General features: G+C 42.8%; 1 protein-coding gene across 4 annotated transcripts in view; it reads right to left on the bottom strand.

Annotated features, from left to right (window-relative positions):
• ADAMTSL1 (ADAMTS like 1) overlaps positions 1 to 21,558 on the bottom strand; it is an 879,784-nt gene that overhangs the window by 146,639 nt on the left and 711,587 nt on the right. For all 4 annotated transcript variants that reach the window (XM_079789992.1, XM_079789993.1, XM_079789994.1 and 1 more), the window contains one exon: positions 2,527 to 2,737. In XM_079789992.1, the coding sequence (XP_079646118.1) occupies positions 2,527 to 2,737 (211 nt within the window). The remainder of the gene's footprint in view (positions 1 to 2,526; positions 2,738 to 21,558) is intronic.

The following is a 21,558-nucleotide window of genomic DNA, read 5'->3' as shown; positions in this document are numbered from 1 at the left end:
GAGTATGAAATAGGATATTTTTAAAGGTCCTAATAAAGTGTAGTCAGTGGCTCATTGGATGGACTTTAAAGAGCTGTTTACTATTCGTTTCCTGATCTGAAAAGTGTACTTATACAAGCATACCTTGGAGATATTACAGATTCGGTTCCAGACCCCCGCAATAAAGCAGGTTGTAATCTTTTTGCTGGTGAAGGGTCTTGCCTTCAATGTGTAAAAACACCCCAAAACCCCTGCAGTATCTGTGAAGCACAATAAAACAAGCCATATCTGTACTTGAGTTATCCCCAAAACTTTTCCCTAATGGAAGGAAATAGAAAGTTTTCCAAATGAATTCATGTCTTAACAGGCCCAAGGTAGGTGGAAAATGGAAGAATATTTACTCCTTGGAAATCCACTCTTTTTAATAGGGAGACTGGGCATGGTGGTATCAAAAGACCAAAAAAGGTCCTGTACATGGAAGTGCTCTAAAACCTTAAAAACACCATAGGTTACTGCGGTTGTTCAGTAACCTAAAGGGATTGGTATTTCACTCACTTTTACTGGCAGGTCAATATGACCTATAACCATGTAGCAAACAGAACAGTTAGATATAACGTCAGAATTTTCAGGGCTTGTGTGGCAGTATTCTTGATCTATTTATCCCTTTTGTCATTCAATAAATGTTCTATCCAGAACTCACTATGTGCTTAATGGCAAAACAAGCTAATAATACAGCGACTTAATAGTTTCAACATTGGAGGTTGAGTTGGGCTGATTCCTTGTCCTGTCTGAGGGCTTGCATGGGTTAGTGGTGCAGTTTAAGGTCCTGGATTCACTTCAGTTAAAGGTAAAAGTATGAATACACTAGAAACCAGGAGACCTGGGTTCTGGGCCAGCCTTTAAGATCTCGGGCAAGGCCATATCTCAGACAGTTTACATCATCTGTAAAACAAAGGGGCTCATACATAATCCCCGAGGGCCCTTTCGGCCACAGTGGTCTCCAACAATGGAAAGGATCCCATAAAACTGGTTGATGACCAACCCTAAATTTGCTAGCTCTGTGAGCCTCAGTTTCCTCAAGCCCCAAAATGAAGATAATAAAACCTACGTTTCACTGGATAGTTGGGAGGATTCAAGTAGGTGTAATACTATATATTTCTTAACCAAACACTGTTACATAGACACTGAAAATGTATAACATCCTCTTGACTTCCACAAACCATCACACAAAAATGGAATTTATGAACTTAGCCATAGTCCTTTAAGCTCTAAAAGAAAATGTACAGTCAATATCTGTTTCCTGATGCTTCATGTTTTAGTGTTTTGCTCACTCATTACTATTTGAGCCTTTGAGCACTTTGCTAAGGCACAGCCCCATGATGGGCTGGGAGAAGGCAGGAGCTCTGGCACCTGATTGTGACTAGCACAGAGAACGTGTGGGGAACAGCAAGGGTATGCACTACGCTGCTACCCTCTCTCCTTCTCAGTTGTAACCCTCTACTTTATCATTCTAATTGGGACAGAGTTGAGAGTAAAAAACTGTTTCAGTAAAACCAGGATGTATGTCCCCCTGACCTTTCAGGCTTACTTTTTGTGACCTTTGATGTCACTTCAAGGTCCTGGGGCTGGAGCTATGACTGATGTCCTAATGGGGTGGAAATCGCCAAATAGGATCCTATTAAAATCATTAAAATTCTTCTGTGCTGTTTTAGAGGCATACAAAAAGATTATTTAAAGTTTGATAAATGTAAGTTTAGATAAGATACTGTGATAAAATAGTTTTGTTTGTATTATTGTAATGTATGCTTTAGAGGGGGGTCAGCAAAGTTTTTCTGTAAGAGGACAGAGTACATATTTCAGGTTTGGCGGGCCATATGGTCTCTGTCACAACCACACAGTTCTGTCCTTGCAGGGCGAAAGCAGCCATAGACAATACATATAAAAGAATGGGTGTTGCTGTGTTCCAATAAAACTTTAGTGGCAACAACTGGCTGTGAGCTGGATTTGGCTTCGGGCTGCAGTTGCTAAGCCCTGCTTTAAAGCAACAGTTCCCAGACTTTTGGAATTCACAGGACTAGGAAAAAAAAAATGTCTGGAGTTGATTCAAGATTTCTAACTTTTTATTTTACTAAGTCATTATGTTAAAAAAAAAGAAACATCATTGCCTAGTCCCTTTATCTCTTAGAATTTTAATTAGCAAAAAAACTAGAAAGGCTACAGATTCAGGACAAATTCAGCTTTATGGAAAACCTACTACATTGTCCTTATTTCTAAGACTTTTCATGAGCCTGGTGAAAACGTTGTCACGAATATGCTCAGGTTACTTACTACATGGTTCATTTGAGTTGCTTTTGGAGATTACATGGTGCGGCACAGTAGAAAGAACATGGTATGTAATTAAAAGAGCTGGAGTTGAATAAGATTGGGGGAGTACTCACAAGGGAAAACATGAACTGACCTTGAACATTCCTTTAAAGGAACAGAACGACTCGAAGAGAGTGACCCCTTGTCCTGAATCCCTGATGCAAACTAGTACCCAGAACTCACCGGCTGCCATTGTGCAGGGTACCAGGCTGGGGGACAGTTGAAGCGGTTACAAGCTTGCACGGTGCTGGGCTTGTGCTGGCGACACAGGTCATCAGCCAGGATTACTGTTTCATTCATCTCTCTGGAGCGTATCTGGGAGCAGAAGACGTCTCTGGTCTGCAGGCCAACCCCACAGGTGAGGCTGCATGGACTCCACTTGCCAATTTCCCACCTGGGAAGAAATCGGAGAAGAGGACACCCTGAGCACCTGTGCAGAGAACACTGCCCATGATGTGAAATGTTGTTAATGGAGTAAAAACAGCTACCTGGGAATGTGGGAAGTTCCAGTACAAAGATTGGCTAGGAATTCTATCCCTCCGCCTCAAATCCACCCTTTCCCTCTATGCTTCTGCATTTATTTACTTCGACTAAAGCAAAGAAGGTGATAAAACGGAACATTCAATTTTACCCACAAAATCATCAAGAATGATCTCAATCATGTTTATTTTGATGGAACATAAACTTCATCAAAATAAGGAGGGCGTGCTAGGTAGACGTAAAGGCTTTGGGCACCACGTATTGAAGAGTGGGCCTAGAAGAAGCCTTTATGTTCATCTCTCCAGCTCCCATTCTTAGCGACACTGAAAAAATTGTGCTTGTTTTTCCTTGGCTTCAAAGTGAAAGGTCGTTGGCTCCAACTTCCTTCAAACTTCCATCACAGCATAGAAACAAACGTCTCTGTCCTATGTATAAATCTCATCCCTGCCTGGGACTGGAGAATGTAACAAAAGTGAAGGTTGCTAAGTAGATCAGTCTTCTTGAGGGGAAATAACTGGAGAGAACTCCTCATTATCTGGAGGTGGAAGTCAAATAACCACAGATGAGTTGAGTGCATAAATGGGCCATTCCAAATGGCCACGTCTCAAGAAGTGCATTTATAACGAGCCAAGGACCTATAAACATATTCCCACTGCATTTCCCTGCTGTTGCAGCCTCCAAAATGGGAATGATAAGGATAAAGCTCAGTTGCTTGGGCTCTGAGTCAGAAGTGCTCTTTAATGATCACTTTTAGAAAGCTCTGTTTACAATGTGAGGCAGAAAGATATTGCAATAGGACTTAGCCAAGAAAAGCATCACAAGGGTGTCCTTCAGTAGCTAGGTTCCTTACCTTCCATAGCCAGCCCCAAAAATTGGTTTAAATTCTTTAGCCTTAATATTTTTTTTTTGTCAGACTGTAAAACTGAGTGTATACTCAATCTGTTCCTGCTACTCTGATATGTAACTACTTTTCCAATCCTTATTTCCACGACCTCCTTTCATCGACTCTATGTTTAAGCTATATCTGTAGTAAACTACTTTCTTATTCTCAATTCATGCTCCCCCCACCCCCTGGTATTTTCTAACTCTGTGTTTACTCAAATTGTTACTCCTAATTTGGAATACTTTGGGCCCTTTCCTTATCCCTCAAAATTTATTCCATTTCTATATATCCAAATTTGATCCACATTTAAAGGATTATACCTGTGGCAGACACATATCATTTTCTCAACTGTATTATAGTTATTCTGCCTGTTAAGAGCCCTATGGGAGTATTTGCCTCTTAAAAGCAAGGTCTATGTCTGAGTCAGTTTTGTATCTCTCACAAGGTTCATCATAGCACCTTCTAGATAATTAATGTATATTGTTAATTATTTACTGATAAATTAGCAAATGGAAGGGATTTACCATCAGAGTGGGCACTTTACACATGCCATGTCATTAATTACCTCCATAACAACATGAGACAGGCTCTACTGGGTTTCCTCATTTTACAGTTGCCCAAACGTGGGTGTACCTGGCTCCAAAGCCTTTGTGCTTTCTATTGTACCATGCTATCTCCAGAAAATACCTTGGAAATTGTCCTATCAACATTCACTAAATTTTAAATGAATAGAAGAGGAGAAGCTGGGTTGAATATATTTCTTTTAGCTCCTGTCTGAATTTCTATAAACTTATTTTGGAATTCCTAGCTTGGGTGAATCCCACACTTTAATATGTTGTGAGGTTATTGGTTTTAAAATACATACACACATTCTTTGTCATTCCTCCCTTCTAAAGATGGAGTCTTGAGTGAGGGCTGAAATCAGTGACTCAATTGTAATGAAGAGAATGAGGCAGAGTGATGCTTTGTAACTTCCAAAACTAAATCATAAAAAGTTTAATACAGCATTGCCGACTATACTTACAATGTTGTACAGCAGGTCTCTAGAGCTTATTCATCTTGCACAACTGAAACTCTATGCCCATTGCTTGGTAACTCCCCATTTCCTGCTCCCCCGAGCCCCTGGCAACCACCATTCCTCTCTTTGAGTCTATCAATTTGACTATTTTAGATACTGCATATAAGTGGAATTATGGAGTACTTATTCTTCTGTGACTGGCTTATTTCACTTAGCATAATGTCCTTAAGATTTATGCTGTCCCACGTTGCAAATTTACTTTGTGTTAAGGCTGAATAATATTCCATTCTATGTAGAGACCAAATGTCCTTTATCCATTCATCTGTCTATGGGCATTTAGGTTGCTTCCACATCTTTGCTATTGTGAATAGTGAGTGTACAGTGAATATGGGAGTGCTCATATCTCTTCAAGGTCCTGACGTTTCTGGATAAAATATCCAGAAGTGGGATTGCTGAATAATATGGTAGCTCTATTTTTAATTTTCTGAGGAACCACCTGAGAAACTGTACTGTTTTTCATAGTGGCTGCACCATTTTGCATTCCTAACAATGGTGGGTAAGGGTTCCATTTTCTCCACACCCTCACAAATATCACACTTGTGATATTTCATGGAATTTTAAAAAATAATAGCCATCTTGACAAGTTTGAGTTGATATCTCATTGTGGTTTTGATTTGTATTTCCCTGATGAGTAGTGGCATTGAGCAATATTCATATATCTTCTGGATATTTGTTTGTCTTGTTCGAAGAAATGTCTATTCTAGTCTTTAGCCCATTTTAATTTTGAATTAATTGTTGTGTTTGTTTGTTTGTTTGTTTGCTATTGAGTTGTAGGATTTCTTTATATATTTTAGAGATTAACTCATTATCAGATAGATGATTTGCTTTTTTATTCTGTTGATTGTTTCCTTTATTGGGCTCAGGTATTGTGTACTTGTAATCTATTACCTTGATGAGAGCATGGCGGTATGGCTATTCTGGTTTACCACTTGTTACGGGTTGGTATGAATCCCCCATCAGAATCCTAACCCCCAGTCCTTCAGAATGTGAACTTATTAGGAAGCAGGGTCATTGCAGATGCAATCACTTGAGATGAGGTCATACTAGAGTAGGGTGGGCCCTTAATCCAACATGACTGTGGTCCTCATAAGATCTGAGGGAAGAATGCCGTGTAATGACAGAGAGCCAGTGATGCATCTACAAGCAAAGGAATGTCGAGGATTGCCAGCAAACACCAGAAGCTACATGAGGCAAGGACGGATTCTCCCTCACAGGTTTCAGAGGGAGCATGGCCCTGCTGACACTTTGATTTTGAGCACGACTTTTGCCTCCAGACTATGAGAGAATAAATCTCTGTTGTTTTAAACCACCCTGCTTGTGGTACTTTGTTACAGCGGCCCTTAGAAACCAACACACCCCTGTAACCTCAGTGCCTAGCATGGTGCCTGGAACACAGCAGGTGCTCAGTAAGTATGAGGTGAGTGGAGCCCCAGTCAACTGTGTGGGTACCTTTGGTTAGTCACTCAGCTGGTCAATCATCTCAACTGTGTCCACTAAAGAACTGCCACCACCAATTTCAAAGACCCCAAAGCTCTGAACACCATAGAGTTTCCTTCAGTGTGGTATAATCTGTTGGTGACAACACTAGACCTGAATTGACATAATGCTTTTATAGGTCACATCCCAATTGGTGTAAATATTAACTTATTTTACTACAACAGTATTAGCCTGATGGATTATGCTCCCCTTCCCGACCCCCCCCCCCCCGCCCCGAAATTACTAGGGGTGTTATACATTTTATGTCTTAATAATCCTAAAAATACAAAAAGTTCTGAATTCCAAACACATGAGCCACAATGATTTTGGCTAAAGGACCCTGGTCCTATATAAAAAAGGATGGTAATCACAATCACTGTGGTTTCTTTCAGCTTTTAGGCTTCAGTTTGGGCCTTCGGGAGACTCTGGTTCCCTCAGAGTTCTCTTTCTATAAGGCTTTCTTTCCTCTCAGTCCTTCTCCACACTCCTGTCCCTTTTGTCAAAACCTGCTTTCAAGGAAGGTTCTGAGAGCTGACGGGTCAGAGCTGATGCTCTGTAGCTTCGGGCTGGACCCTGCCCAGGTTCTGAGTGATTGACACCTGATCACAGGCAGGCAGGCAGGTGACAGAGGGCTACCTCCCACCCTCAAGGCTAGAATTAGTCTTCCTGCCCTCTGCCCAGCAACAGGTATACTTGAATTGGCCTGTCTTTTAAACTGGATTTTAGGTTTAGCCTTGGTTTCCCAATTCCCTGATGGTGCTAGAGTTCTGCCCAAAGCCCAGCCTATTAGATTGTTGTTCTGTCACTGTCTAGAGCTGGCCAGCTCCTGACCTTGGGCTGGGCAGAGACCCTTAGCCATGAGCTATAAGTCATAGTGTGACAGCAACCTAGCTGATAGCACACATTATTGCTAATAACAATAGTGAGTCTAACATTTACACAGAACTTGCAATGAGCCAGACACTTTCTAGTTGCTTTATGTGTATTGTCTTCTGTAATCCTCTCCATACCCCTGTGAGAGAGATGCCAATATTATTTGTATTTTAACAACAAGGAGCTGAGGCCTGGAGAAGTTAAAAGAGTAATTAGTCATGGCCCACAATGCCTCCTGCCAAGACTCACACAGATGTCAGTGCCACTTGCATTACATCCAAGTCTACCAAGACTTGGACACATGGGGCTGAGACTGGGGCTGCTCCCTATCACACAGGCCAGGACCGTGGATGTATAAGCCCCGGCTCCACACCCCAGAATTAGAGCAGGACTCAAGGTTAAGGTCACCCAAGACGTGGGATACATATTTGCATCAACCCTATGAGGAAGGTACTACAAGTTCCCACAGGGGAACGTTATAAAGGCTCTCAGAAGTAATTTGTCCAAATCACACAGCTAGTAAACAAGAGAATCAGGATTCAAACTTGGGCAGTCTGGCTCCTACATGCTTAATTATATTCTGCTACTTCTTAGGGTCAGAATAATGAATACAGCAGAGCAAAATAGATGTGAAATGCACACTTTAGGATCTCTGATGCGTACAACTTCAGAAAATGACAAATGACAAAATGATAGCTCTATTCCTAAAGAATGGAGACACACTGATGCCACCCAGGGTTACGAATATACTTGGAGGTATTTCAATAACATAGCAGTGGTATGTGGCAGTCCAATGGGCAAAGGCAGACTGCAGTCTCCCCAGGACAGGTTTGCTTTTTGTAAAGGTGGCCATCAGCGATAACGTGGTCAATCTAGAACTCATGGAGGCTGGCCTTCTTAGCAGCTTGTGTTTGTATTAGCTACACCCAGGAGGAATTTTCACCTTCCTTTGGCTGAGGGCTCATTAGGTGAGTTGCCAAGGTTTTTCTCCCTTACTCTTTTAAAGAAGGTAATGAATGGCCTATTGTCTCCAGTAACTCATTTTATACAGTTGCGGGTATAAATGCACATAATTTCTAAAGGCAGACTCTCCCTACCTCAAGCTATTATGCCCTGATACCCATCCCTTACCTTGGTTTTTGCAGCAAACTAGGGCTTGTTTCTTTATTCGAAAATTTAAAATAAAGTTTTTGTTAGGAGCCAAAACGCCATTGTAAATTTCAGTTATTTGTTAGAAGCATTCTTTAAAAACCTTGTGTCTAACCCTTCAACTTGGCATTTCTGCCCAGCATTTCTATCCGTGACTTTTTAAAGTTCCTCACAGATGTCTGTTTCCTTCAGCATGCCTCTGAGGTCAGGAGGCAGACAGCAATCAGGCGATGGCCAATCACCATGGAGCACAGCCCTCCAGAAAGCCTGAGGCAGGGCACCGTCTAGGATCCTGTCCCACTTTAAGGGATTCAGACAATTACTAGCAGCTCCCAATTTATCTCTACATCTCCCACTTTCCAATTTATCCATAGCCCTAAGTTTCTAAAATACAAATCTGCTCACTTTACTTCCTCGGATTACAAACCCCCATAGGAGTCCAAGAGAGTTTTCAGGAGGGAGGGCCTGTCCAGGGCTCAGCTTTGGTCCAGTGCACTCACCGGGGGCGAGAGGGCATGGCATGACTGCAGCTGAACTTTCTAACTTGCTATTCCTCCCTCCCCTTCCTTCCTCTTCCCCCTTTTAGGGGCTAAACTTTAGCCTGAGCCGTGATGAGGAATGGTCCATGGTATGTGACAAGGCTCAGCATTGGCCAAGGTAGCTGGGAATTGAACATTCAGGGAGGATTAAACAAATACATAAATATATGGAGAGGAATGAGAATCAGATGTCTTACTGTCAGAAAGTGGAATTGGATTGGTAGAAAATAGTGTGAACGTGTGATTTTTTATTTTTCTAATTTTTCAATTAGAGTTGACATTCAATATTATTTTATATTAGTTTCAGGTGTACAGCATAGTGGTCAGACATTTATATAATTTACAAAGTGATCCCCCTAAGAAATCTCGTACCCACCTGACACCATACATAGTTATTACAATATTATTGACTACTAGAGGCCCGGTGCATGAATTTGTGCACAGGTAGGGTCCCTAGGCCTGGCTGGCGATCAGGGCTGATCCGGGCCTTCCTTCCCCCAGCTGCGGGCCAGAGCCTTTCTTCATTCCACGCCGCCCCCTGGTGGTCAGCGCATATCATAGTGAGTGGTCAAACTCCCGAGGGGACAATTTGCATATTAGCCTTTTATTATATAGGATACTAGAGGCCTGGTGCATGGATTTGTGCACCGGTGGGGTCCCTCGACCTGGCCTGCGGGGATTGGGCTGAAATCGGCTCTCCGACATCCCCTGAGGGGTCTTAGATTGTGAGAGGGTGGTTCTCAGGTGACACACCCCAGAATTGGGCTCCCTCCTCTCTTCTCCCAATATTATGTCACTTTCTCTTTGTATCTGTCTTGCTTCTTTCATTTCACTTTACCCTAAGTTTGGCGTTAACTGATGACTTGTGGGCATTTGGCTGCAAAATGCAATTATTTAGCAAACGGGTTTACTTAGCCTGGGATCTAGTCAGCCTAGGGCAAGACCCTGCTCAGTGTCAGGCTCCCACCCAGGCCCTTCTGCCCAGGTGGAGTCCTGTGGTGGTGGGAACCTCCTTCTTCCCACCTGAGCTGCTCCTTCACCTCCTTCCCTCCCCAGAGGTTGCCCACTGGTGCTACTGTCCCCCGGAAGGAGGGAAGCTGCAGTCGGTTTCCCAGCCAAGAGTGGTAGCAGGAAAATTCACTGCCTCCACTGGAAATCAATATTAAGCAGATAGGCTGGCGTGGGTGCCAGACTTTGAGGCTGCAGCCAGTAGGTCCTGCAAGTCTCATCATTTAGCTAATTGAGTAGAAAAGTTTCTGTGAGGGCCAGACCCACGACTTCTGCAATGGGCTAGAAGTCTGGTGGGAAGCCAGACCCAAAGTGGGGAGCCAATGGGCTAGAGGATTCATGCACCAGTGGGGTCCCTTGGCCTGGCCTGCAGGGATCCAGACAAAACCAGTTCTCCGACACCCCCAGAAGGGTCCCGGATTGTGAGAGGGCAGTTCTTGGGTGATGCACCCTGGAATCGGACTCCCTCCTCTCTGGTTCCGGGTGCATCACACGAGAACCGCAGCTGCCAAGTCACTGCAGTTCAGCAGCTCCTGCGTTGAGTGTCTGCCCTCTGGTGGTGAGTGCGCATGATAGCTACTGGTTGGACAGTCAAATGGTTGGTTGGTCAGCTGGTCACTTAGGCTTTTATATATAGAGAGAGACTAGAGGCCCGGTGCACGAAATTCGTGCATGGGGGTGGGGGTCCCCCTCAGCCCAGCCTGCACCCTCTCCAATTCGGGACCCCTTGGGGGATGTCTGACTGTCGGACATCCCTCTCACAATCTGGGACCACTGGCTCCTAACTGCTCACCTGCCTGCCTGCCTGATTACCCCTAACTGCCCCCCCTGATGGCCTGGTCACCCCCAACTGCCCCCTCTGCTGGCCTGGTTGCCCCCAACTGCCTCCCTGCCAGCCTGGTCGCCCCTAACTCCCCCCAACCCCACCGGCCTGGTTGCCCTTTACTGCCCCCCCTGCCGGCCTGGTCGCCCCCAACTGCCCCTCCCCCGCCAGCCTGATTGACCCTCACTCTCCCCCCCCCCTTCCAGCCTGGTCACCCCTCATTGCGTCCCCCACTGGCCTGGTTGCTCCACGCAGCCTGCTTGTTCAGTCGTTTGGTTGTCCCTTGGGCTGGCCCTGGGTGGCGGGGGGCTGAGGGGACTGGGTGCCACCATCTTGTGGTTGTGGGCGCCGCCATCTTTGAGGGTGTGACAGTCAATTAGCATATTCCATCCTTATTAGCTATGGGTGCTGCCATTTTGTGAGGGCGTGATGATCAATTAGCATATTCCCTCTTTATTAGATAGGGTTCCTTATGCTGCACTATACATCCCTATGACTATCTTGTAACTACCAATTTGTACTTATTAATCCCTTCACCTTTTTCACTCAGCCCCTCAACCCCCTCCCATCTGCCAACAATAAGTTTGTTCCCTATACTGTGAGTGTTTCCATGTTGTTTGTTTGTTCATTTACTTTGTTCTTTAGATCCACATATAAGTGAAATTGTATGGCATTTGTCTTTCTCTGTCTGACTTATTTCACTTAGCATAATACCCGCTAGGTCCATCCATGCTGTTGCAAATGGTAAGATTTCATTCTTTTTTATGTCTCAGTAATATTCCACTGTGTATATGAACCACATCTTCTTTATCCAATTGTCTACTGATGGACACTGAGGTTGCTTCCATTTCTTGGCTATTGTAAATAATGCTGCAATGAACATGGGGTACATACAACTTTCAAATTAGTATTTTGGGTTTCTTCAAATATATCACCAGAGGTGGAATTGCTGGGTCATAAGGCAGTTTTATTTTTAATTTTTTGAGGAACCTCCACACTGTTTTCCACAGTGGCTGCACCAATCTGCATTCCCACCAAGAGTGCACAAGGTTTCCCTTTTGTTCACACCCTCACCAACACCTGCTGTTTGTTGATTTATTGATGATAGCCATTCTGTCAGGTATGAGGTAATATCTCATTGTGATTTTAATTTGCATTTCTCTGTGAACTTGTGGTTTTTAATAGATGGACAGATACCTAGATAGACACAGATACATCAACAGATAAAAATGAGTGAATATAAATAAACACATATTGTATAGAAGATTTCCCAGATCTTTCTGCGGAGAGGCCTAGAAGCAATGATATCCCAGTTGTATCAAGTATATCAAGTGCCCAGATCTTGATTCCAAATACCATTCTCCACTCAGGAAGCAGTTTCTGTAGAAATGGCTCCAGCAGGGGCTGGGAAAATGAAACATGAGCCTGGAACATCTTGTACCCCAAAGCTAGGAAATGTTCAAAGAATGATGGGATAGATGTCAAAAGGACACTTAGGGCCAGTTTAAAAGAGCTCCCACTGGCCATGCTTAGGATAATTGGTAGTAATGGATTTTAATCCTTTGAGAAAAATAGAAATTTATAAATTTATAAATAAATAAAGAAGAAGAGAAAGAGCTACCCTACAGTAGCATGCCAATTAATCATCTAGAAGGAATGATACAATTTAGAAAGTCACCATTTGTCAACCATAATAATAAAAAAGGATTCAAGCAAGGATCATCAGTGAATACTAACACTGGTGGGTCAAAGGCTGATGAGGAATAGGGTATTTACTTAGTTCAGATGGTCTCCCCATAAAATATTTATTTGTTACTTACTATTAATAAGGGTAACATATTTAATAATTTTACAGTGGAAAACCTGGCTGACATCACCTTAGCCAAGTAATAAGAGCTAACATCACCAGTAATGAATGGAACACAACAACCATTCATTGTTTCCTGCCACATGCACTAAAAGAATATAGTATATTTCTGTGGTATTTCTGTCAATAATTCAAAAATCATGAGGCAACATTAAGAAACCCAAACTGAGTGACATTTAACAAAGTAACTGGCCTGTATTCCTTGAAACCATCCAGGATATGAAAGACAAGAACATACTGCCAGATGAAGGAGTCTAAAAAGAAATGACAACCACATCTTGGACCTATAAAGGACATTGTTGGGACAACTGGCAACATTTGAACAGAGTCTGTGGATGAGATGGTGGTTTAATGTCACCTATGGTTCTGATGGTTAGACTGTAGTCATTTACGACAGCAGCCTTGTACTTAGGTAGTACACACTGACATGTTAAGATGCAATGGGATATCTCCTGACATTATTCTCAAATGGCCCCAAAATGTTAACAACTATGGAACTGAGGGGATGGTGTAAGGGAACACTGTGGATTATTTTTGCAACTACTAAAAAACTGAAATTATGTCAAAATAAAGGTTATAATACACCACAGACAGTTAGCCACAGGCAAAGGTTCAAATCCTTGGCTGGCCTGCACTGTGCTTCACAAGGAAGGCTGGACGTATCTTTCTGGTTTAATCTCAGGTCAGCCCCATACCGAGCTTGGCTGAGTACCCAGCAGAGAGTACCCCTCTTCTCCAGCTGGTGAACTCCTCTGCCTCTCAGGGTGGAGCCTAAACACCCCCCTCCCATCTGTCTGAATACTTTTCTGATATCCCTGCCGCCAGGCAGAGCTACACCTTTCTCTGCAGCTCGCTACAGTCTCCTTCCTCCCAAGGTCATTCTTCTCTTCCCTCAGGCGCACCTTCAGTATTACACTGCAGTTATTTGTGTCTCCTTGTCTGTTTCTCTCACTAGACTGCACTCTAGTGAGAGAAGGTGCAGCAATGGCTCTGCCCTACTCCTCTTTCTATCTCCAGCACCCACTCCAGTGCCTGGCACATCACAGATGCTCTGGATGGTCTTGGGACATAATGTGGAAGACCCTGGGCCCTGGAACTGGATGATCTATGAATGAACTGTGCTCTGCCACTCTCTAATTGCATAATCTTGGGCAAGTTACTTAACAATTTATTAATATTAAGAATGGGAATAATAGCAATACTCATTTCAAAGGGCTGTTCTGAGGTTTAAGTGAGAACATCCAGATTAAGGGCTTAAGCTCAGTGCTTGGCTCAGATTCAGGGCTCTATAAATGTTAGCTAATGTGGACTGTTATTACTGGGTGCTCAGTAAATATTTGTTAAATGCATGGATGATTACTGTGAGGATAGAGATTAGATGAACAGAGTGAGACTTCTTCCTGGATTGAGTCAGAGTTTGTGGAGACGGAGGGAAAGAACATTTGTGGAATGGCCACATTAACTGACAACTTAAGCATTCACTGCTAAGCACTGTGACAGAGACAGAAGTGGGAAGCGTGCTCACCACACTCAATATACTTTGAGCAAAGATGGGAGACTGACAAACACCCAGGGGACACAGCAAGCAATATCAGGAAAGACTGATGAGTTAATGGCTATTTGGCTGACTCAGAGTCCTGATAATTTCAGAAGACAGGCAGTGTGGTGCTCATCACAACTTGCATTTATATGACTGACTGTGGTTCACAAACACTGTTCATCTATTATCTTTTTGAACCATTTGCTTTCAGCCTACTTCCTCCACAGGACTTGTCAAACAGCAGAATGGCACTGAAACTAGGCCCAGTAAAATAGAATATCTTTAGCCTTCCCTCCCTCACCACTACCCAACCCCCCATGACATCCTACTGTCATAGAGAAATACCCAAATGCCTGTTTACTTACAGGCAGCCTGATTCAATTAAAACATCTAAACTCTGGTTCCTATTCTCTAATCACCCATCTTCCAGTACATTAAATGACATAGGATTCCTATTGGCTGCTATAATTCAGATATGAATGTCCTGTCAGTGGGGTAGAGGTCGTGCAAAATCACTTTTCTCCTTAGGAGGTCAACATTTTAGTTGGCTTGCCCAGAATTCTAGGTGGCACTTTCTTATTAAAAATACTTGCAGGCTTGTTATCCTTGTGGTCAAGGTCAGAGAAGGAATCACTTTGATCATAAACATGTGTCATCTGTTGTTTTTCTCCCTCTTTTGGTTTTTATTCCAGTTTTTCTCCTTTTATTTATTTATTAGTATTTTTTAAATCCTCACCCCAGGATGTTTTCTCACTGATTTGTAGAGAGAGTGGAAGAGAGAGGGACAGACAGTCTCCTTTTTATCTTAATTGATTAGCATTCTCACACCAATGGTCTGCCACTAAGTAGGCTCCTTCCCTTTTGCAGAATTACCTTCCTCGAATAGGGTCAGCCTCCACCAGGCTCAACTGCTTGTTGACTTCCTGACATCTCTTTTTCACTGCTGGAATTTGCTTCCAACTTCTCCTGCCTAGAATGCTCTCCATGTTCCTACCTCAGGGTCTGATTCAAGCCCTTCCTCTTTGGGGGAGGTTTCCCTCACATCCCAACCCACAACCAATACACCCTCTTTGTAATCCTATTGGATTCATGGTCATTGTCTTGGTTGTATTCTATGACACTGACCACGTAAGCTGCTCTAAGCCAAGGTTAGAGTGTCTTAGTTGATACAATTCTATTTGCTTAAATGTTTTCCTCTAGTTATCATCCCGAGTAGAATACAAAGCTTTTAAGATTTGGGATCAAATTTTAAAAGGGAATTGTTTGGCATCCATCAAATCAGGCTATTAAAATCTCCATCTATGTGTTGATTTGCAGGTGGCATTCTTCACAAAAACACACACACACACAAACAACACACCACACAACCCTACAAGCCTAAGAATGTCTCCCTGTTATAAATGGATAATGTCCTCCCCAAAGGATATGTTGAAGCCCTAACTTCCAGTAACTCAGAATGTGACCTTATTTGGAAACAGGGTCTTTATAGAGGTAATCAAGTTAAAATGAGTCATTAGGGTGGATCCTATTCCTATATGTCTGGTATTTTATGAAAAGGGGAAATTTGGATACAGACAGACAGAAAAATGACCACATGAAGACAGAGGATTAGAGCAATGAAGCTACAAGCCAATGAACACCAAAGATGGCTGACAAACCCCGAGGCGAGGAAGAGGTGAGGAAGGATCCTTCCCCTGCAGTTTCAGAGAGAGAGAGCATGGCCCTGCCAACACCCCGATTCAGACGTGCAGCCTCAGAACTGTGAGAGAATAAAATCCTGCTGTTCTAAGACACCCACTGTGTGGTACGCTGTTACAGTAGACCTAGCAATCTAATGCACTCCCTTGAGTTAGTGCTTTTACTCCATTTATTTGTGTTGTAAAAAGAACCCTTTCTGGACATTTATATTCACAGTTTTTTTCTGCAAGTGAAATGCTTGGAAAGGTCAGTCTTTTATGTCAGGATCCACAGATCTGTTTCTGTTATCTCCTGCAAGATAATTGTTTTTGCAGCCTTGTAGACTTAATTTTTCCATCCACCTGTGTATTCAACCACTCGTATATGTATGTGTGCCTATAACCATGTATTCATTTGTTGAAAAATTACCATACATCATGTGCTATACGGAATGATGGGGAAAAAGAGATTTGAAAAGAATTCTTGACCGTAAGGGCCTTCAGAGATAACTACAAGACACTGTAATAAGTGCCATTCATTTATTTATTCAGTCCATTACTGTTTATTGAGAACTTTTTGTGGCCAGATTCTATGTGAGGGGTGGGGAATCTTTCTTCTGCCAAGGGCCATTTGAATATTTATAACATAATTTGCGGGCTATGCAAAATTATCAACTGAAAAATGAGCCTGCTACATTTGGTCAAATATTTAATGAACTCACCCCTAATGCTTTGGCAGGGCCAGACCCAATGATTTTGCCGGCCTTATACGCCCGCAGAACGAACATTTCCCACCCTTGCTCTATGGGAAAGAACAGAGTAGTAAATGAGACCGATATGGAACCCATTCCTGTGGGGCTCGCAGTTTAGTCTCTGAGACAGATTAGCACCAGCTGTTAGGGGCATAAAAACATGGGCTGGGAGTCAAGAGGAGGAGATACAGTCATGGAAGCCTCCCTGGAGTTGGTAAGGTCTGAGCTGAGTCTTGAAGGTTAACTAGGAGGTGGCTGGGCAAAGGAAGAAGTAAAGAGAAGGTATCAGGCCCTGGTTGGAGTTGCTCAGTGGTTAGAGTGCCGGTCCGCACACCAAAGGGTTGCTGGTTCAATTCTGGTCAAGGGCACATACCTGGGTTGCAAGGTTGATCCCCGGCCCTGGCCGGAGTGCGTGCGGGAGGCAATTAGTCCAGGTTTTTCTCTCACATGGATGTTTCTCTTTCTCTCTCTCTTCTCCCTCCCTCCTTGCTGCTCTCTAAAAACAACAACAATAAAAAACAATGGAAAATTGGGGAACTCTAATTTACCTATTTCCATGCTTGAGGCATAGAAAGCCCAGTAAGACCTTGGAAAATTCTGGTTCTCAGTCCTCTCTGTTTTCTCTAATGCAAGGGAGTCTTGGAAACAGAGGCACTGTGGGCAGTCCGAGCGCTAATGAAAAAGGCGACATAAGCTCACTACAGTTCAAACGCATCGCCCCCAGGGCCTTGTTGAATGGCACACCCTTCATCAGGTGAGGGCTGAATGCTCAGCATGCTCTCTTTCTGTCCATCCCAAGGGGTGCCAGGCTTTGGTGGTGACAGTTCCAATAGGCCCATGGCACAGGGTGACACAATGCTTCAAGCAGGTCTTCTACCACATTTAATCAGGCCGTAAATTCAATTCAAACCTGGCTTGGCAGAGGAAAAGAAAAGATAGAGCTGTTTCTCTTGGAGAGACTGTCCTGTCTCAGTCTCCAGAGTTTGATATGTGGAGTCAGGAGAGGAAGCAGCTAGCTATTGGAGCAGGGTGTGATTAATTCCATCCATGCCGGGACACACACACACACACACACACACACACACACACACACACACACACATAACCCTGCTCTTCACAGACCAGGAATGTTTCTATTCAGGCAGATGTTCTATCCACAGACCATGGAGAGCAGAAGCCTGTACTCTCTAGTCCCGAGGATAAGAGACAGGCCTTTCACAAATGTCTTCATATGTGACTACACAAAAATGACCACCCATTATTTTTCACGTTAGGTTCAAAGATCTCTTTAAGTAGATGTATGTTTTACTCTTTGATGTTTTCTTATCTCAGGGTGAGTTAAGGGATTATTGCCAGGCTAAAGTCTGAATAAATTGAAACCTTCATATTACCATTACCATTGGCTTATTAAAACTCTCATTTGTTTTTGATTATCCATGATGCTCACTCATTGCTAGCACTTTGAACCCTGGAATGCTATTTTTAAACACACTTGGATCTGAACAGTACTGATGAATTGCCCTAAATCCCTGAGCTGTGTTCATCAAGCCGGAGACACATGAGCATGACATCAAAGAATCACACTGACCCAGAACTTTGGATTCCAGCAGACCAGGACTACAATCTACTCCTACCTGTGTTTTGTAACCTTGGGCAAGTTACCTACTTTGAATGTCTGATTTATCCTCTTTATCTGTAATACAGGACAATAATTCAATAACAGCTTCCAATAGTTCCTGGATGCTTGTTATGTACGAGGCACTGTTGTAAGAACTTGATACGTACTGACTCATTTAATTCTCATGGCAATCCAAGATAGAGGTATTATTATTATGCCATTTTACATATGGGTTAACTGGAGTAATGTGACCAAGGTCACATAGCGAGTCAGGAAGAGATCCCGGATTCAGTCCTAAGTGGTCTGCCTCCAGACTTCTTAACTGTGTTCTTACCTGCTAGCCTCTAGCTTGCACCGGTGCTGGGAGAAAAATATCATATGGCAGCTGCCATCATTATTATTGCTGTCATTGTTGTTATAATATTGGTTCTCAGACACAAGAGAGGCCAACAGAAAGAATGGTCTTTGGGATTCCTTTCTTCCTATTTGTGGTTCCTTGGAATTATTGCTATGATTATACACAAATTAGGGCAACTATTTTGCGAGTCCATTTTGCTTGTTTTATATTACACTTACATTAATGAACAGTTTAGCCTCACACAGCCAAACATTCCCTAGGCCACGGAGAACTTTCTAGCTGCCTCCTGATCCTCAGAGCATGTTGTCCATTTTTCTAGTTAGCAAAACAGAAACAGTGGGGCAACCCAGTCACTTAATTTACCGGAATACATCTGACTTCCACAAGCTGTGGAGAGGGTTTCTACCCATGCCACATGGACGTCAGCTGGATTCCTAACTCTTGACTATCATTCATTCACAGTAAATTACTAGAAAAATCCTCATGCTCTATGAATGCAGCTATTTTCCTTCTATGTCCCACTTGCCTTCTTACCCCCTACTCTTCACTCTCAATGAGTAAGGCATGCTTTTCTCGTTGATCAATATGCACATCTTTGGAAAGGATAAAATATTTCCTATCTGAGGTAACTGGTATCTTTCCAGCTGTACATAAAACACTCAATTCATTTCTCTAGTGATAATGAGGTATAGAGAAAGAATAAAAACTTCTTTCAGTAGTTTGGTAATAAAATTATTTTTTATCCTAGTTAAGAGTATATTATGTCTACCTTTCACCATCTGGGCCCCCTATTCTGTCACCTGATTCCAGCTCTTAGTGCATCCTTAGCGCTGGAAAACTCTTATATAGAACATGTTCTTCAACAGCTAGGCATTCATGTAAGTGCCCAACATATATTAACTCATCCCTAATGAAGTTCCTTATCTGTAAGATAAAGGAACTTATCTGTAAGATGCAATAATACTTATCTGTAAGATAAAGGAACTTATCTGTAAGATGCAATAATACTTTCCTCATAAGGATTCTGTGCAGAATCCTTATGAGGAAAGTATTATTGCATCTTTATCTTACAGATAAGGAACCAAGAACAAAGAAGAGTTAAGTAACTTGCTCAAGGACACACAGTTGATACGTGGTAGAGCCAGGATTTGAACTCAGGAAATTCCACTCTAGATCCCACATTCTGAATCACTATACCTGTTTATGATAAACACTGAAGTTGGGAAACATTACTTTTTCGGTTTTTAGCTTGAGTTCTGCTAGACATGGCTACTTGGGCAAGTCACTTAATACCTTTGGCCTCTCTTTCTTCACAGAAAATATGAGGGAATTTGACAAAGTTACATCCTGGGGTTCTACAACCCTAGATACCGAGGGAGATTCATGTGTCAACTTTTTAGATTCCAGACAAGTCTGTCAGCCAAACTCCTTGCCACTCTCTGGGTTTTTAGAGTGTAAAGAATAAAGCTCTATGATCTTCTGTTTTCTGACAGTACTAATAGGGCTGAAAGAGCTGACGGGGAAGCATTGAGAATTTGGTGTCCAAGTTCTTCATGTGACCACGATCCCTCAAGCACCAGAAGTGAATGAATCTAGCTTCCAGGAACTGGTTGGCAAAATTATTGCTCACAACAAACACGGATTCCCGATGCTACTTGAGGACTGTGAAGTCTCTTGATCTATCAGCATTATCTTTCAATGGGCACAAGCATGGGGATTTGGAGTGGAAACCACCCCGTGCTTCACCTTTTTATTGGCTTTACAAGTAGAGAGAGTTCCCTTGAACAAATAGGTACATTTGATGTTCAGAAAACCCATCTTTTTCAGATGCTAGTCTGTCTACAGAGAAGGGCTCGGGGATCCCAAATGTGATAAGTAACAAACAAACAGTTATGGAACTGGCATCAGTGTTGGGATAGGCTTACATTTAGAGATCACCTGTGCTCAGAGACACAACGGGAAGGAAATTTTATAAATTGGAGGATGAAAAGATGCAGAAAGATATAACGGAGTATCTAAGACTTTAACACAGCTACCATTCTAAATGTCAAGAGAAAAGGAATACAATCAATGGGCCCACTTTCTAGACCCAGATAGATGCACAGCTGCAGCAAGACCATGTGTGATGAGAAGTAGTCTACTTCCTGCCAACCTTGTTCTGCAGGACTACACTCCTGGAGGACTTAAGTATGCAGGGGTGAGCTGGGAAACAGCACTTTTCTTTGCTAGATCAAGGGAAGGTCAATCCAGCCCACATGTGGTTTCACTTCACTCCACCATGGGTCAGTTATATCGTCAGCCTCCATTAAATGAAAGATAAAGCACATGACATGCCCATTTTCACTCAAGGTGTTTCTAGGTGTGCCTGGGATGTGCCTTCAGAAGGACGGCGGAAGTGCCTCACAGGTAACATGGAATAAAGAGGAGAGAAATGGAAGCGCTTCTGGTCCACAACAGTCTTCTTACTATCTCCCCACAGATGCAAACCAACAGCCTACCATTAGCGCCAAAAAAAAAAAAAAAAAAAAAAAAAAAAAGCCACAAAATCGAGCTTGACAGTGGGGTGCACCTTGGGAGGAAGATCTGGCTCCATATTAGCCTCTCCCACATCATAATTCTGGCATCATTTTCCTCACAAAAAGAGCATTGATAAATGGTATCTGTCTAGTTGTGGTGGATTTTACATCAATAAATACCTTGCTTATAACAGTTTCCTTCTGTGATTTTCCAGAGCTTGAGAAGCTCAAAATTGTATAAGCTCCGGGCATCACACTTTTTGATTTCTCTGGCTTGCTATTGTGGAAAAGGAGCTGGGGCAGGAAAAGTATCATAGATGGGTGGTGTGTGTGTGTGTGTGTGTGGGGGGGGGGGGGGGTTGGGCAATAGACCACCCACAGACATATATACATTTATTCCAGAAAATTTCCCCAGTAAATGCATCTGTGATGTATAAGCTTTATTTTCTATCATTAAGAACTTTAATTCAATTTCTCAAAGAGCACCCTGGACATACTCAGCAATGATCCACAGTCCTCCCACAAACCCTTTATCTCTAAGAAAGGAGAAACCCAGATTTGACATGTGGGCCTTTTAAC

Source organism: Cnephaeus nilssonii (genome assembly GCF_951640355.1).
Source record: "Cnephaeus nilssonii genome assembly, chromosome: 14".
NCBI lineage: Eukaryota > Metazoa > Chordata > Mammalia > Chiroptera > Vespertilionidae > Cnephaeus > Cnephaeus nilssonii.
This window is presented reverse-complemented; position numbering and strand designations above follow the sequence as displayed.